Source organism: Anoplopoma fimbria, chromosome 18 (genome assembly GCF_027596085.1).
Source record: "Anoplopoma fimbria isolate UVic2021 breed Golden Eagle Sablefish chromosome 18, Afim_UVic_2022, whole genome shotgun sequence".
Lineage (NCBI taxonomy): Eukaryota > Metazoa > Chordata > Actinopteri > Perciformes > Anoplopomatidae > Anoplopoma > Anoplopoma fimbria.
This window is the reverse complement of record NC_072466.1, coordinates 8,241,542-8,258,742: the sequence shown is the minus strand read 5'-3', so window position 1 is coordinate 8,258,742 and position 17,201 is coordinate 8,241,542. Positions and strand designations below refer to the sequence as shown.

Below are 17,201 nucleotides of genomic sequence, written 5' to 3'. Positions count from 1 at the left end.
AACACCAATGATTTTGTTACTCAGTTGTAAATGATGAAGGGCTGGACAATTTGGATAATTAATTCCCAACCTTTTTGGCTTGTGAAACAAAGACATGTGTACCTTCGTCACCAGCTGCATATGTCAACAGGTGGTGACCAGTTAAACCAAAGAGTTCATTTCCTTGCTATTTATTGCTATATTTGAATAGTTTTTGGGGTTCTGAAGAAGACAAATTCCCCATGAATTCACAAGAAGAGCAAAGGCTTGTGTAAAGTCAGGAAAATAAATATAATATTGTACAACAGAAATATGGTTTTCTTGCTTCCCTCTCCCGTTAACCATCCTGTGACCGTCGTCCTTACCCCCAGGTTGGCATTCACTGGTTTAGATCAATATCACAAGATTAAATTAATATCCAATTCCAGATGTCTCAAAATATTCCTATTAATGTAAAAACTTTAAGGGATATGGATATGTATCAAAATATGGAAAATGTAAGTACACATAAAATATGGTGATTAAAATGAATGCAATAACATGTGTTCTGCTGTAATGCATTACATTAAACAAAACAAAAACTCTTTTTACATTTTGTATTTTTCTTGGAATCATTTGTCAAAAAACTAAATATATAATCATCGTGATGTCATTCCACTGAAATTTTATAAATAGTTGTATTGAACTTTTGCAAACGCCTGTGACTTTTTTTAGCAGCTCCGCTTTTCCTGTAGGGACTTTTTTGTATAACCAAATATTTCCTGACAAAAAGTCAGAATGCACATCCCATCATTTCGGACTCACTGTAATTTTGTGATGTTTGTTTTCAGGGTAAGTGACCGCTCGCGGTGAAGACGACTCCAAAAAAAACGATGAAGGACAGTCGGCCAGTTCAGGACTAATTCAGACTGAGGAGGAGGGAGAGAAGCCTGAAGAGACACATGACCAGGCCTCGGAAAGGTTCCAAATTAGTGATGTTCCCCTCGGGCAGGGATTACCTCCTCCCCGTCGTCTGCCTCTCCATCTCTCCCGCTCTTCCTCCCTCGCACAGCAGAGCAGCCGCCCAGCTCCAAGACTCTGAGCCGTGAGAGCTCCCGCTGCACCCCCCCACCCCCCACCCACACACAAAACTCACACTCTCTTACACAAACACACACACACACACACACACACACCCACACGCTTTTGCATCCTGCTCATGGTCGTTGGCCTGTCCACCTCAGCTGCTGCCACCGCTCTAGTCATTGACCATGAAGAGGCCCAAGCAGCAGACGGGACCGCTGAGCTTCCTGAACTTCTTCAGCAGGAAGCCCAAATCGGAGCCAAAGCCCGAGAGGCCGGTGGAAGCCTGGCCCAGAGAGGAGGTGGCCATCACCCTGACCCCGAGCGAGCATCCAGAGCAGGTGAGACTGAGCAAGTAATCCCATATTTATCGTATTAATCCTCCCTATTTTTTTTTTTTTTTTTTTTAGAGTTTAAATTAGGCAGTTTTTTTCTATTTTTCTATAACGTTTAATCTTTGGATTTATTATATTCCAGTCTGTTAAGAAGTCTACTTGGATCTTTATCTATATTGCTGTCTTTGCAAAAACACAGACATAAATTGCATTTGTATGAAAATGTACTAATGTGTCAGGTATTTATATATTTGTTTCATAATCACAGCTGATTTACACATTATGACACAGATTATTTATTTATTTTAATGTCTAGTTTTTTCGGGCAGAAGTGAAATGTCTCAGGAAAGAAAGAAGAACTTGAAGCAAGGCTGTAGATCATTAACTTCAGTTTCTGCTTGATTCCATCCTCTCTCATTATAGCCCAAATCCATTAGTGTGTTAGAGTGTTTATTCAATTAATTGGTAGTTTAGAGAAATTATGTTGCCTAGAAACCAAGTACACCAAGTATCCACTTCCATGTTCACTCAGTATTAATGATTTTCACTAGAAATGTGAGGATGTTCCATTTGCTCCTTTTGTATTTCTTAATATAAACCATTTTTGTGAACAGCAGCAAGCAGAAAACCCTCACAAGTCAACCTGTGTATGAGAATTTCTTTATTATACGTGATTGCAATACATTACACTGTGCAATAATAGTTAAATAATAGTTAAAATAGTTTTTTCTGTCTGTAAATATAATATTTCAGTTATTGTTGATTTTCTACAGTTTTTTATTGCTTATTTATAATACTTGTTTTTTTTTATTTTTAATTTTTTACTTTTATCTTGTCTTTCTTCTACTATGTCTCTTGTGTGCACTTTACTCTACGCTGCTGTAAGCCTGCAAATTTCCCCGCTGCGGGACTAATAAAGGATTATCTTATCTTATCTTATCTTATCTTATCTTATTGGCTTTGGTAAATCAGCAGCTCTGTAATGGTTCGCAGGACCTCAGCCTCACAGCAGAAGATGCTGGAGGAGAAAGAGGAGAAGGAGGAGGTCAACCTGCAGCGGCGGCGGCGGCGGATGGAGGCGATGACGGTGCCGCCATAGCTGAGTGCGTGGGCGGGGCCAGCAGCGGCTCCACCGGCGTCCTGTCCGTCTCCTCCACCAGCCAGGAGCAGCTGTTGGAGGAACACCTGGAGGAGTGCCCACTGTGCCTGCTCAGTCAACCACGTTGCCACTTCCCACGACTCTCCTCCTGTTCCCACCGAACGTGCTCCGACTGCCTCCGCCAGTACCTGCGCATCGAGATATCGGAGAGCAGGGTGTGCATCGCGTGCCCGCAGTGCCCCGAGACACTGGCGCCACTGGATGTTCGTGACATCCTGGACGACCGGGCGCTGCTGGAGCGCTTTGAGGAGTACCAGTTGAGGCGTTTCCTGGCCTCTGATCCAGATACACGCTGGTGCCCTGCACCTGACTGCAGGTGAGCATCAGAACACCACAGCTGGTTGCATATTTACACTATACAATGTTTCACTTCACAATCACAAACAATAACAAAGACCCACTTTTGGTATAAAGAGAGTTCCCAAACAACATTGAGAGACGATAAACTAATAAGGGTTGAATATTGACAACAATGGCTTCTCTAAATAGTCTAAACTTGCCGAGAAATGTCTTTTTTATTGACATCTTTAGTCACACAGTAGCAATTCCCTGTACTGTAATTATCTTGATAAAAAAAGAAAGAGAGGCCTATTTCACTGTTACAATATGGCAGCTTTTGTCAAAACCCTGTCATCCCACCACCGGCTTTATGTTGTAAAACACAAGACTTGGAGCAGTTTTTCGGTGTCAGGATGATTGGCGGAGCTTTGAAAAGATGAACTGACAGCCAATGAAAGCTCAGTTTGAGCTGCATATGCATCCCAAGGCTGTTAAAAGTGTGATGCAACCAAAATATTTTTGCAGATCCTGAAACAAAACGAGCTGGTCTTGAATGAAGCACGCCTCTCTCCATTTCGTATCTACAATAATCAATGTAAATGTGGGACTACATATAGTAACACCAAAATACATGTTGCATTGGGAGGTTAAGGAAGAACTCGCCTTAAATCAACTAACAATGACACTTTAAAAATAGTTATGTGCCTTTCATATCTGAGGCCATTTTACTTCTTCTTGCTCCCTGAGGAGAACTGGCTGATATGTGGATTACATCATGTTACATAGAGATGTTTAAAGCACAGCTACAATGTAATTTCATTGCAAAATCGATCGATGACTTCATCATAAATGATTCAGGGAGACATACCCTCTAAAAATATATATTAGATTTGTTTTTTCTTTTCCATTTCCACAATAGACCACAATGCAATGGAAAATCAAGGCATGTTCTGAGTTAACTCATCTTCTCTGCTGTTGTTAACAAAATGTACAGACACTGATGCATTGCTGGATGACCTTAATGTTCATGAAGAGGTAACAGGATAGGGCAGCTGACGGGAAACCATAATGTGTGTGTGTGTGTGTGTGTGTGTGTGTGTGTGTGTGTGTGTGTGTGTGTGTGTGTGTGTGTGTGTGTGCATGTTCTGTGTGAATATGTCCAGCGAATTTTTGTGGTCAAAAGCACGAATGCACCAGGGTTCATGACTCTGCGGTAGACTGTCGGTCTTCCCAGAATGTGCGTCTCCCCGACTCAGTGTTCACTGCCTGGTCATGAGGAATGAGTGGAGCAAAAATCAATACGCCAATCTGTCGGATGCTGCTCTGAATTAAATATAACTCACAGAAACAGGATCAGATTTCTAGAGCCTCTCCTACAAATCTGCAGAATTATGAGTTCCGTATATATATATATATAAAAATGTTTACATGTGGAGGTCAGTGGAGTTTAATATTTGAAATAACATACTTCCCACATAGAGCAGCCTTTGAGGATGTGACTGATTACGTAAACTGGTTATGGTCTGTGTATTCCCATGCTCCCAACATGCACACATTCCTCGAGATCTTAGTGACAGAAGCTTAGCTGGAGATTATGTCGGCTCTGAGAAAGTGTGGCAAAAAGTGGTTCTTTCTTTGTCATGTTTTCTCAGCGCACACAGACAGAAGCCGCAGTACAAGTATTTCAAGGTGCAAATCTTTCTGTGCCTGTGCTGATGTCAATTAGCAGCATTTTCTACCTAACATAACCATACTCTATGGTTTGAGGAAGGATTTTTGTCTATGCCCTAAAAATGAAGCGTGTGTGTTCTGTTTGACGGAGCATAAAGTTTACATTAAGTTCTCAACCGTGATGTTACTGTAGCTGCAGAGCTCGCTTATCAGATTGATCTGAATAATAAAGAACATTTTAGTTTGGACTTCTGTTGTGGGTGGCTGTGGCACATGAGGTAGAGCGCTTGTCCCGTAACCACAAGGTTGGTGGTTCAAACCCCTCTACCGGCAACATGCCGAGGTGTCCTTGAGCAAGACACCTAACCCCAAGTTGCTCCCCGGGCGCTTCTTTTTGGGTTAAATGCAGAGAAATAATTTCCCCCTGATTATTATTAAACATACAGTTTGTCAGTTACATAGTAGTTTTCCTGTTAACAAACAAAGTTCTGTTTACATTCAGTTTTTCCCACCGAATCACAAGTGTGTTAAATGCATTTCCTTTCTCATTGGACATTTGCAGAGCTGATACTTTTTAAGTATTTTAAAACTTTATTTACATCCACTAAAACTCTTCTTCTTCTCTACCATATGCTGTCACACTATGTTGCTGTGTTGTCTATTGTTGTTTATTAGCTGGATCCCCTATAGATGACGCCTTGGCGACAGCTAAACCTCCTTGGGTCCACAGAAATGACAATATAATACATAAAATACATGACGTAAAACATTATGTTAAAACAGTACAGTCTGAAAAGTTATAATAGTTCAGTCAAAGATCTGTGTGAAACTGCAGATCCGTGTGTTGTTTGACCAAGTGCTTCTGCACAAGACATGTGCAACCTTGTGCACATGATACAAACATAATAGGGACCAGCTTTAAAAGAATTGCACTTTGATGGTATTAGTGGTCAATAAACTCTATTTATAAGTCTGAATGTGTACCTTTAAGAGGATTAAGTGACATCACAAACAGTTCTGAAGTCAATCATGGTCCAATATGTAACTTACATGTCTGTGATATGGAAGCTTGAAGCCTCTACCACACATACACTGGGAATGGACTTAGAAGATATCCTGTGTCCAGTAGTTATACTTTTGAAATAAGATATATTCATAGGTTTGGGTACAAATTATGATTCAAAGCAGAATAGTTTTAGATGTCTTAAAACATTTCTTTAACAATTAATATATGTGTAAAAGGATGTTTTTTCCAAAAGGCTTTGGAAACATGTTGATCAGTCTACAACGGCAAGAAATAAAAGTGCACCAAATCTGATTGATATAAATTATGATATGATTGATGTTGACTGTTGTTTCTGTATGTTTTGTCATAGCCTCATTAAACATCTTTGCATGACGAAGCGTGTTAAGGTTTTTAATAAATGTATGGCGTTAAAATGCTGCATTCTTTGATAAAGACATTCACAGATACCTGAACACGTTTTTATGCATGAACTGCTCCACGCTAGCTTTGTTGTTCAGCCATGAGGTCTCAACTTGAACATCAGACAATAACTGTTTAAATCTAGTCCGACACCGAAGTGGGATCCAGGCAGCAGTGTCATTATCCTCTTATGTGTGTGTGGCCCTCAGACTGTCTGATTCATCTACCTTTCTGACAAACCTGAAAGCCACAAAATAATGGAAACTCTAAAGGAAAAAGCCTAGAGGATCTTTTCAAGTACTTCACTCATATTTAAATGTATGTTAATGTCCCTTCTGAGAAGTGAGATCAGGTCCACAGGCTTAAAAAGCTCCTTGTTATTTCTGGTTCAGGAGTTGAACTGTGGAAAGCAGTCCCTCAGACACTTGTGACACTCTTTGAATTGTGATTTACTGAGGCGCACACAGTCAACTATTGTGCTGTTTGTGAGCAAAGACAACAATGAAACAACTCAACTTTTCACAGATATTCCAGTCAGCCACAAAATATGTGATGTTTAAATGAAACGGCAGCCACCGTGAGTCTCAGCAGAAGATTTCAGGGCAACAGGGTGGAACAGTGAGTAGGGAGAGCGCCTGTGTTTAATCCTCGCATGATGCCGGATGCTGACGTGTCCTTTATGAAGAGTCCCTAACAACAAAGAATTCCCCTTTATGGACATATTAATACTGTCCCCTCTATCATGTTTTCCTCTCTCCTCAGCTATGCAGTGATAGCTTACGGCTGTGCAGAGTGTCCCAAGCTGAGCTGTGGCCGTGAGGGATGTGACACAGAGTTCTGCTACCACTGTCGGCAGCTGTGGCACCCCAACCAGACGTGTGATCAGGCCCGGCGTCAGCGAGCCCGCCACACCTCAGGCGGCAACGACGCCTCCACGCTGTACGTCTTCAATGAAGAACCTGGAGGAGGTGAGACTAGCAGCTGCTGTTACCTTTTGTTTTTCTCTATTCCAAACCTTTTCTGCCAGGAACTAGTTGATTTATTTTTATTTTTACTATGTTTTCATGGATGAATAAATTATTGTGGACACCTCTCACATATTTACTCTGTTGTTGAAGATGCAGAGGAGATCAAAGCGTGCCCTCGCTGCGGTGCCTACATCATGAAGACCAACGATGGCAGCTGTAACCGTATGAACTGCACTGTGTGTGCCTGTCAGTTCTGCTGGCTGTGTATGCAGGAGATTACCGACGTGCACTACCTCAGGTACTCATGAACGCATTAACACACCAAACCAAATGGCCACATCTAACTAAACAATGTAAGTTTATTAACTTTGAGATCAGATAATCACATGATTAGTCGATTGAGAATTAGTCAACACTAAATATAATGACAAAGAAATTGTTCAAGTCATTTATCGAGGAAAAATGCAGAGTACTTGCTTGTTTCAGATTCCTAAATGTAAGGATTTTCTGCTTCTTTTCTGATTGTAAATTTAAAGTAATTTGGTAAGGGGCTGTTGGTCAGTCCAAACAAAGTCTTTAAAGATGTTGCTTGGGCATTTTTTACTTTTTTTTCGAACATGTTATAGACCAAACTAAAATCTGAAAAAATAATCATCAAAATATTAATAATAATAATAATAAATAAGCCTTAGTTGCATCAGCACAGTTTGCTATTTTGGTGCGTGGGACCAACTGTACACAGTGAATGAATGTACAGAAAAATCATGACACAAAGAACAGCAGAATTTGATCCTAGTCACACAGCAGCATGAGGAGAAAGAATGCTCTGTGACACAAGTAACTCCAGCATATGTAAGATAAGGAAGAGTTGTACTAGAATTAATATACCTGTGTTCATAAAACCTCCATTCCATCTGTATGTTTTTAAAGCAATACCCAGTCAGAGATAAAAAAAAACTGGGCCAGTCTGGGCTTCCATTGATTTTTCCAGTCCTGGAAGGGAGTCACTGCTGACTTGTCATCGATTAATCAGCTCTTTCTGCCTCCATATTTCCATGCAGCAGAATATGTAACTCAAGCCATGAGGCTAGCTAGAAGCTGATAAGCTAAATTGGAAGAAGTGTGTATATATGTATGGATTTTTTGATTGTCATGCTGTCACATGCATTTTTTGATGAATGTCTCAGATGAGAAAGAGATGTTTTGTGTTTGTCTGCATGCGCCTCATTTTGTCTTTACACCCTTCTTCTTTTCTCCCCTCACTCTTATCTGTCTGTCACACTTCACATTATATTTACAACATCCTAAAGAAGGGCAAAGCTTTTACCATCACACAACAAATCAACCAGTTCAGAGCAACAGAGAGCACAACTTTAATACCTTCCCATAATTCCCCCCACTCAGGCTTTAAAGTGACATTTGCTGTTGTGATACAAAAGCATGCATTCAGAAATAGAGTAGCCCTAAGGTGCTAATTCTGTTGCTCATATTGCCAGTGCTGCTCCGAGTTAATTGCTGCTTAATTAAGACCAAAGGGCATTATTCTGTGTTGTGCTGCTCTCCTTGGCAGTTAGAAGTACACCACAACACCACCAAAGGCTGATTCTACATTAAAGAAGCACTTTAAGGCAACTTTATTATACCTAATGTCATATCAAGTGATCTAACAGCAGCATGAGATAAGTGAGTGTGTGAATGGTAGTTGCAAATGACTGTAATTGATTGGAAGAGGACAAAGCTAGAATGAGAAATGCAGATGAGGTCATTGCGTTTAGGTAATGATGTAATGACAGCAATGAGACAGACATTTCATATTGTCAGTACTCATTTATTTGACTTGTTTCCTTAAAAATCGTTTTATGTTTGTGTCAGAGTCAGACGATGCTGCATTAAGGGTTATGATCAATATGAGTGTGTCTATGAGAGTGTACACACCATTTGTGTATATTTGAAGAATGAAGTTTGTCATTTGAGCTAAATGTTCAGCAAGTAAAATTGTATTATTATTTATTATTATTATTATTATACTACTTTCACCATCTTAGTTTAACCTGCAGGCTAACATTTCTTAATTTACACTAAAAAAACAAAGTTAAAAAATATGTCATTAGTTTTGCAGGTATTTGGCCACAAAACAAAGTAATGGGCAAATTAAAAAATGTTGACCAGAGATGAAAACTCAGGGGAGGTGATTAGAATTTGAACCTTTAATATCTGTAGCAAGTTTTCACGGCAATCCATCCAATAGTTTTAATGATATTTCAGTCTAGACCAAAGTGAAGGACAAACTGACAGAATCAAGAAGGTTGACACCTATACAGCCATAACTCTCATGCGGCTAAAATGGCTATATGTTTTTTTATTCTCTACCATTTATTTTCTGAGCTATGTGCATAATGATAGTTTGACCTCCTATCTGATCTCCCCTGTTGTTTCTCCCGTGTGTCTCAGTCCCTCAGGGTGTACATTCTGGGGGAAGAAGCCATGGTCTCAAACCCGCAAGGTTCTGTGGCAGGTGGGCATGTTGCTCGGAGCACCGGTGGTCATCTCCCTTATAGCGGGCATCGCCATCCCAGTCATCATTGTGGGCATACCAATCTACATGGGCCGCAAGGTACAAACAACAGCCAGTAAATCCTGTTTCTTGTCAAATAACTTTTGAATTCCTGTTGCTGTCAGGCTGCACAACCAACTCTGCTCCCAGTAGACCACACATCACTAAAAAACAAATATATAAATCTGTGCAATATAAAAATATGTGCAATATACTGTACAATACTACAATTATTCTGTCTGTATATATAATATTTTAGTTATTGTGGATTTTTAACTTTTTAACTTATTTAATATTCTTTACTGTGTTATTACTTATTTACTTGTTTTGATCATTTTTTTTTTTTACTATGTCTCTTGTTTGCACTATCCTCTCTGCTGAGGTAATCCTCAAATTTCCCCGCTGCGGGACTAATGTGGGATTATCTTATTTTATCTTATCTTAAAGCTAGGGTGGGTATTAATTAATTAATTTCTTTACTGTAATATTTGGCAAAACTGTCCTAATAGCCAGTCAGCTATATGTAGGTGAAGTGCTCTGAGAATATCTGCTCATAACTTTGCTCTCCCCTGCCTCTGTGGGCCGCACCCAAAAATTGCCACCGCTCATGTACACTTTGACCAATCAGAGCGAGGCTCCGATTCTCCGTTCTTATTGGCTGTGGGACTGTCCGGTCATTATCTTCCTATCAATGTAACTGAATTCACATGAACGCGCATAACTATCGGTTAAATGGATGTTTTCGCCCACCCTAGCTTTAAATGGATGTTCTTACTTCCTGAGCGCCTGGTTGAGTTTTATGCCTGTGTCAGCAACGACAGCAGACAGTCCAGAATGTGCAAACTGCTCCCATATTGCGGACTAGTATGTTTAAAGTGAAATTAATTATCCTGAATCAACACATTCATGGAATCAGTTGAATTGGAAACTAATGACACGCCTACATGCAGCTTAAGTGTTCACTTAATATTCATTAATTGTGTATGTCTTTGTGTTGGAGCTCTTTGGTTTCCTTTCCCCTCATGCATGCTGGGATGCATGTATGAGTGGACACGAATAAGTGGTTGCAGAGAATGAGAGCAACAAAGATCAGATTAAATTTCCCATTATCTAATTTGTGTTCTCTGTATTGCCTTCTAGGTCCATGGTCGCTGTAAGAAAAACAATATCTCAGGAAGTAAACACTACTTGACTGTGGCAAGTGGGGTGATGATGTCAGTGTTTGTGTCGCCGGTCATAGCGGCTATCACTGTGGGTAAGGAACAAAACAACAACATGGCCACCTTCTGCACAGCACACAGATTGGAGTGATTAAAGTGTAAAATGAAAAAAAGGAGATCAAATTACAACCGTATCCCGAGACAGAACAGTTAAGGTCAGACACCAAAAAGGCATCATATGTAAATCATCTTTTTTTATTTGAATAATAAAACTGTAGTTCTAGCAAAATGTCTAATATCAGAGGGCAATATTCATGTTGTTAAAAAAGCCATTAAAGAAAATATGATTCATGTGGGTCAACTGGCTTCTAGCTGTGGAGTGTCTCGGATAATCCCTTCCATAATAATGAGTGAGCAGTCTTGGATCAACGAGAGAGAGAAACATCACATATTTATATATATTTTCACACTCTGCATACACAATTTAAAAACTAGTTATGTCAACATTTTGTGAAATATGCTTCAGTAAGCAGTGAGGCGCTAGTATTTTGTTGCCTTTCAACAGAGCCTTGTTACCTGTTTCCCATGTTTAAAGCTGCTGGCAAGAGCTTCAAAATGACCATACAGACACAAAAATGGTATCAATCCTGTTGGAGGGAAAGCGAATGAATGGACAGATTTCCCAAAATGTAAAACTACTGCTTTAAAGGGCGCATATATCATGCTTATTTTCAGGTTCGTTCTTGCATTTTAGGTTTCTACTAAAACATATTTACCTGCTTTAATATTCAAAATTAACTTTTTTCTCCGTCCCCTCCCAAAAAAAGCCCAGTCTGCACTGATTGGCTGGCAAGAAAAGCAATGCACTCCTTTGTAAAGGTAGTTTGCAAGCTATAGGTAGAGATACTCGGATGGGGGCGGAATATTCTAATTAGCCTTCATGTGAAGTAAGAAGGGAAGCCAAATCTGAATTGCTCGTGAATCATTTGTTTTCTGATCCAGGCAGCCCACAATTGTTATTTTTTTTATTTCAGTTTTTGGGTTGTTAGGCACTCCAGACTCCACATGTTTGTCCACAAGGACTGGAAAAGTGAGTCTTATGTCAATCATCAGCTGAACTTATATCAGGGCTTGATCTGCCATAAACCTTGTAAAGCCATATATATATATATATATATATATATATATATATATATATATATATATATATATATATATATATATATATATATATATATATATATATATATATATGTGTATGTATAAATACCAACAAGTGAAGTTTTTGTATGAAACATACCACTTGATTTCATTAAAAACACGCATACAGTTCAAAGTAGCATTTTGATGACTAACGCCCCGTTCTACTGTAGGTAACATTCATGGCTGCGACAGAAATCCTCAAGGCTTTAGCAGGTTCTCAGCTTCCCTCTGCGATGTCACAACCATCACTGAACCGCACACTGACGGGCCCTCCTCGGCACACACACACACACACACACACACACACACACACACACCCTCACAGACACACTTAAACACATTCAGCCGCACTCTACCTTTCACCTTCTTCTCCCATCACCTGTGTATCTCCCCTTGTGTTTGCATCCCTGTCTCTACGCCCCTTCAGTCTCATTTTGTTTTCTCTCTCTTCTCTTGCTCCCTGTTTTGTTGTTCCTCTCTTTTTGAACCATAACAGACACACACACACATCCCTCTCTTGTCTGTGGACTTTTTGGGTTGGCAGGCTCATCCTCTTGCCCTGGTTTCACCCCACCGCTGAGTCAATAGCGCCCCGGTGTTCCCGCTGTGTTAATGATGTCCCTTTGTTTGGTCGGAGCTGCTTTGTGTTACCAAATTCCTATCTCAATCACAGGTTGCATAATCACACAGCGTAGGGAGGCTGCTGCTCAACGGGTTGTGAGGCTTGTTGAAAGTACTTTTGTGAAGGTTATGAAGGAGAGTGGGGGAAAATCTAACTTGTGATATTCTTATTTTGACTTTATATGAAAGAAAATGATCCATCGCAATGAACACTTCATTTATTACTTTATTGTTCTGTCAGTGTGAGTTGAAGACTTTTAATTACCATAAGAAATTAAGAAGGCAAATAATCACTAAATATGAAAAGGGCTCTGTAGATTCAGTCATTTCTTGCAATCAACAGGTTTCTGTTTTGCTTCTAACTCTTAGTCACTCTCAAGTGTCCACTGAGGCACCACTCTCGTCCGCCTCTCATTATGATAAATACATATACACATCATCTTACAGTATACTAGATGCAATTAAGGTTTTGTCCATGGGTGTCCCAGAGAACATAACAGCATCTCATAGAACACAAAACATACAGGTTTTAAAACACATGAGTCTGAATTACAATGAATTAAATCAAATATGAAGAGAATAATCAAGATTCACAAATCGCATAAGCTGAAAGGCATGAAATGAGATTTATAAATAAGCGCAAGAAATATAGGAAAAACATTTAGATATGCAGCAGATTAAGATAAAAACATAAAATGCATGATCAGCTTGCATCCAATTAAAAGAGAATGGATTCGGAAGTGTGCAAGGAAATTGATTCCTAGGAGAAGATATAACTTCCTAGAGCATTAGCAAAAGCTCCCAGTATTTCAAAACAATACAATTGCATAGATATGGAGGCTAAAATGCCAATAGAAGCTTTATAGATCAGTGTGTTCCAGATTATTGTGTGCCATGCACAGAGACGCGGGAGGGGATCCCTCTTGTGTTTATTTGGGGTATTGCAGAAATAATAATATAATAAAACTGTTATAATAGGCCAACCATCAATTTAACTTGTTGTAAAACTTAAAATCCATTAACATAAAGGCATTACTCAGTCACAGGGAGTAGTATTGAATCAGATGTGTAATGTCTTCAGCGGAAAACAAGTCTGTCAATTACTCAAGTTACATCTTGGTTTTGGCTCAAGAAAGACTGCATTACTCTTTGGGAATGTGGAGGATTTATTGGACATAGAGGGTCTACCAAAATATAGTGTCCTGTTGCATTATGTGAAGTCTAGAATCGAGTGTCTTTGGAGGCTGATCCATACCAGGGACTGAAAACCTGGACATCTTTACATCTGCTGCTTTTGGCTTTGACCATTTTCTCTCACAAACTCAAGACCAACCATAATGAGAAATGTATTATGAGTTTTTTTCTTATACTCTTCTGTTTTCCTGCAGGTATGGGTGTGCCGCTAATGCTGACTTATGTCTATGGGGTCGTCCCCATGTCGCTCTGTAGGAACGGCTGGTGTCGACCGCAGAATGAGCCCCCTGAAACACACAAAATCCAACTGGAGGACTTAGCCAGCTGTGAGTATAGAATTTAAAGGAATAGTTTAACAATTTGGGAAACACGCTCATTAGCTTCATTGCCAAAAGTTAGATGAGTAAATGGCTACCGCTCTCATTTTTCGACGTTAACCATGGAGCTGGAGCCAGACAGCAAACAGTTTAGCGTAGATTAGCTTAGCATAAAGACTAGAAGCAGAGGAAACCAGCTCAAGAAAGTAACTGTAACTGTTTCTGTGTGTGTGTGTGTGTGTGTGTGTGTGTGTGTGTGTGTGTGTGTGTGTGTGTGTGTGTGTGTGTGTGTGTGTGTGTGTGTGTGTGTGTGTGTGTGTGATTCAAACAAACAAGATACAATGTGTTTTTTTATTATTTTTTTATTTGGCCATAGCCAGATCAGCTGTTTCCAGTCTTGATGCTAAGCTAAGGTAATCATCTCCTGGCTAGCTTCATATAATAAACAAAACACGAATGTTAATAAGCGTATATCCCAAATTATAGAGCTATTCCTTTTATAACTGTGTAATTAACTTAAGTTAAGGACTCTTGACATCAGTACTAGGTGCATTGTAATTTTCTGCTCCAAAGCGCGACCTGATCTGATGCAGTTTCAACTTCTCTTATAGATCTTCTATTCTCTCATGTAGTCAGTGACCACTGGCCGGGTCAGAAAAACCCAACGCTCAGCGACACCAGCGTCCAGGAAGTCCGAGTCAGTGTACAGGAAGTGGGCGTCCTCCCCAGTACGAGCACCACGCCCCCCGAGCTAGATAGCTATGAAGAATTGGATGAAGCCACTAATCACCACGGATACACCCATCAGGACAGCCAATCGGACTGCCAGGTGGTTATTGTGCCTGACAGCAAGCTTGATGACACACAAGGGCTTCATTTGAGGTAAATGTGGCCTCTGTTTCTCCTCCTTTTTCTACCACTCTCTTTTTTTTGACTGAAATATAAGAGAAGATAAGATAATCCTTTATTAGTCCCACAGCAGGGATATTTGAAAACATATCTCATCTACTATTTAATGAATTGGCCGAAAATGAGGTACAGATATCCATGTTACCCTCAGGATTATTTGTTATAACTTTTTATTTTATTTTATTTTATTGGTTTATTTATTTGATTTATTATATATAGAATGCACATTAATAAACCATTTCTGTAAATGCGCCAGAGTTAGCCAAGAGGATATTTTTCATCTGAAGTCCCTAGACAGATGTTCAAAGTCACCCTAAAAACAGAATATAAGATTAAAATTACAAAGTTATGCATTATTTACCCTTTACAAAGGTTACAGAAACAATAAAAGTAGAGAGAATATCGTCAAAAGTGTTCAATACTTTGGTTAAAAATAATAACGTTTTCCATCAGCCACAGCTGTACTTTGTGTTTAGTGCTATTTAGCAGATATTAGCATTCTAACACCATAAACTAAGATGGTGAACTAGGTAAGTGCCCTAAGTACTGCCTTACAGAGCTGCTGGCATGATTGTACATTCTTAGTCTTGTTCTTTAATTGTTATTTTGGAAACTTTCATTAAATATGATACCTATGTTTAAGCATATAATCCTGCTGTTGATCTGTCGTATGACTTCAGCAGATTCTTTGCATATAGTTCCGTTTTCAATTTCGATTGCCTTGCAGCTTCATATTGATTTCCTTTTTTATTCTACTTTCACCACAGGGAAGGAACCAATATTGAAGTCCGTGTGGAAATTGAGACCCATCCCAGAGGCGCCCGCCAGTCCAGCCTAAGTAGCATCCTGTCTAGCCGAAGCTTGTCAGTGGAGTCCCTGGGACACTCGCAGTCCCAGTCCCAAGACTACCTGTGTGCCTCAGAACTGGAAGGAAGACGAGAGGGAGAAGGAGGAGGAGAGGAGCAGGAAGGAAGAGAGAAACCAGGAGGGGAAGCAGCAGGAGGAGATGAAGGGACAGTTTTCCCAGTCTTTGAAATAGACGGCGTATGAGGTCCTTTAATGTAGACTTTGTACTTAGTTGGAGATTTTATGGAAAATAAGGAAATCCATGAGCTGACACTGGATTGACCTGAAAATCGTTGGCCACCTCCTGCTTCCAAGACAGGCCCTCCCACCAGTTGCCTTCTAGCTCCAGCCTCTAAGGAAGACGCGGGTTTAGAGAGAGATAATGTAAACGTGTGTGTGAGTGTGTGTATGAGACAAATAGCATGAGACTATGACATACGCATTGGAGGGGTATAGATTGTAAAGGAGACAGGATAGCATCCATCAATTCATCTTAAAACGGAAGTGACTGAGAGCATGTTTCTTTTCTGTGTTGTCCTTTTCTGAAAGAGACTACCTTACACTCCACCTGTCATAAATCTATTTCATGAGACTCTCTCTTCATCTGACTGTACTTCAACACTTCTTTTAGTGACCTCACCTCCCTCCTCACTCTCCCTTTACAAATAAAGAGACACCCAAGAGCATGATTTGTTTTATGGGGCATTAAGGATTTAAAAACTGTTGTGTCAGCAAGTTAATATCACATGTTTCACAGGCCAAGTTGCAGGACATCAGGGGTGATTTTTATTTTCTACCTTAAAGAAATACCTCCAGCATTTTAAGATGCATTGGTCACACCTAAATTGGACAAACTTAAACAGACGACGCATGTTGCACTGTTATATTTTGTGAAGCAGTTGAAAATGACATCTGAAAACTGTTTAAGCTTGTAACTGTTGCTCTCTAGTGGGGTAAAAAGTGCTCTGTGACATTATGGCAGTGATTTTATTGACTGGATGGCTTTTAAATACCATTAATTATAAGTATCGATCACAAATCCACAGTCTTCCAAGGAAGCAGACAGGAGGCAATGCCACTTTTGCATCATTTTAGTGCAGCTTTTTAGCCTTCAAGAGGCTATTTCCTTTTAAACTGCAGCCTTTTTTTCTTAAATTTAAAAGTAGCTGCATGATTCTACTACTCGCTGTGTATCCAGGATTACACATAAACACACACGCACACACATACACACACACACACACGCAGCTGTCAGTGTAATTGCAGTAGTGTGTGCTGCTGAGAGCATTAAATATAAACTTAAGACCCTCTCAAATGATCACAGAGCACCAACATTACAACAGCAGCATGCCACCTCAGGCTGAACTCTAATAACCCCCCACTAGATGATTTATGGGAATTACATACATGCTCTGCTTAGCTTCAAGTATTGGTGTGAAATACTTGTGAGAGATGAACTCGGACATGAAATGATAACCTGTGCTGGGTTGTGGAGAGAAATTAAATAAAGATTTCACC

At 39.8% G+C, this 17,201-nt stretch overlaps 1 protein-coding gene across 1 annotated transcript; it reads left to right on the top strand.

Annotated features, from left to right (window-relative positions):
- Window positions 1–1,163: 1,163 nt before the first annotated feature.
- si:ch211-278j3.3 (E3 ubiquitin-protein ligase RNF19B) lies at window positions 1,164–17,201 on the top strand. The gene is made up of 9 exons (XM_054618759.1): window positions 1,164–1,382; window positions 2,370–2,851; window positions 6,674–6,879; window positions 7,030–7,177; window positions 9,331–9,493; window positions 10,574–10,688; window positions 13,806–13,937; window positions 14,540–14,810; window positions 15,605–17,201. Exons 1-9 carry the CDS (start codon window positions 1,230–1,232, stop codon window positions 15,885–15,887), a joined length of 1,953 nt encoding a protein of 650 aa, XP_054474734.1. The 5' UTR covers window positions 1,164–1,229; the 3' UTR covers window positions 15,888–17,201.

What these genes read in the sequence shown, in the direction of transcription:
- si:ch211-278j3.3 (XM_054618759.1), top strand. Translation starts at nt 1,230, where the DNA reads ATGAAGAGGCCCAAGCAGCAGACGGGACCGCTGAGCTTCCTGAACTTC. An exon ending in TGCCCTGCACCTGACTGCAG is followed by an intron (nt 2,852 to 6,673) that starts GTGAGCATCAGA and finishes CTCTCTCCTCAG; the next exon opens with CTATGCAGTGATAGCTTACG. An exon ending in ACTGGAGGACTTAGCCAGCT is followed by an intron (nt 13,938 to 14,539) that starts GTGAGTATAGAA and finishes CTTCTCTTATAG; the next exon opens with ATCTTCTATTCTCTCATGTA.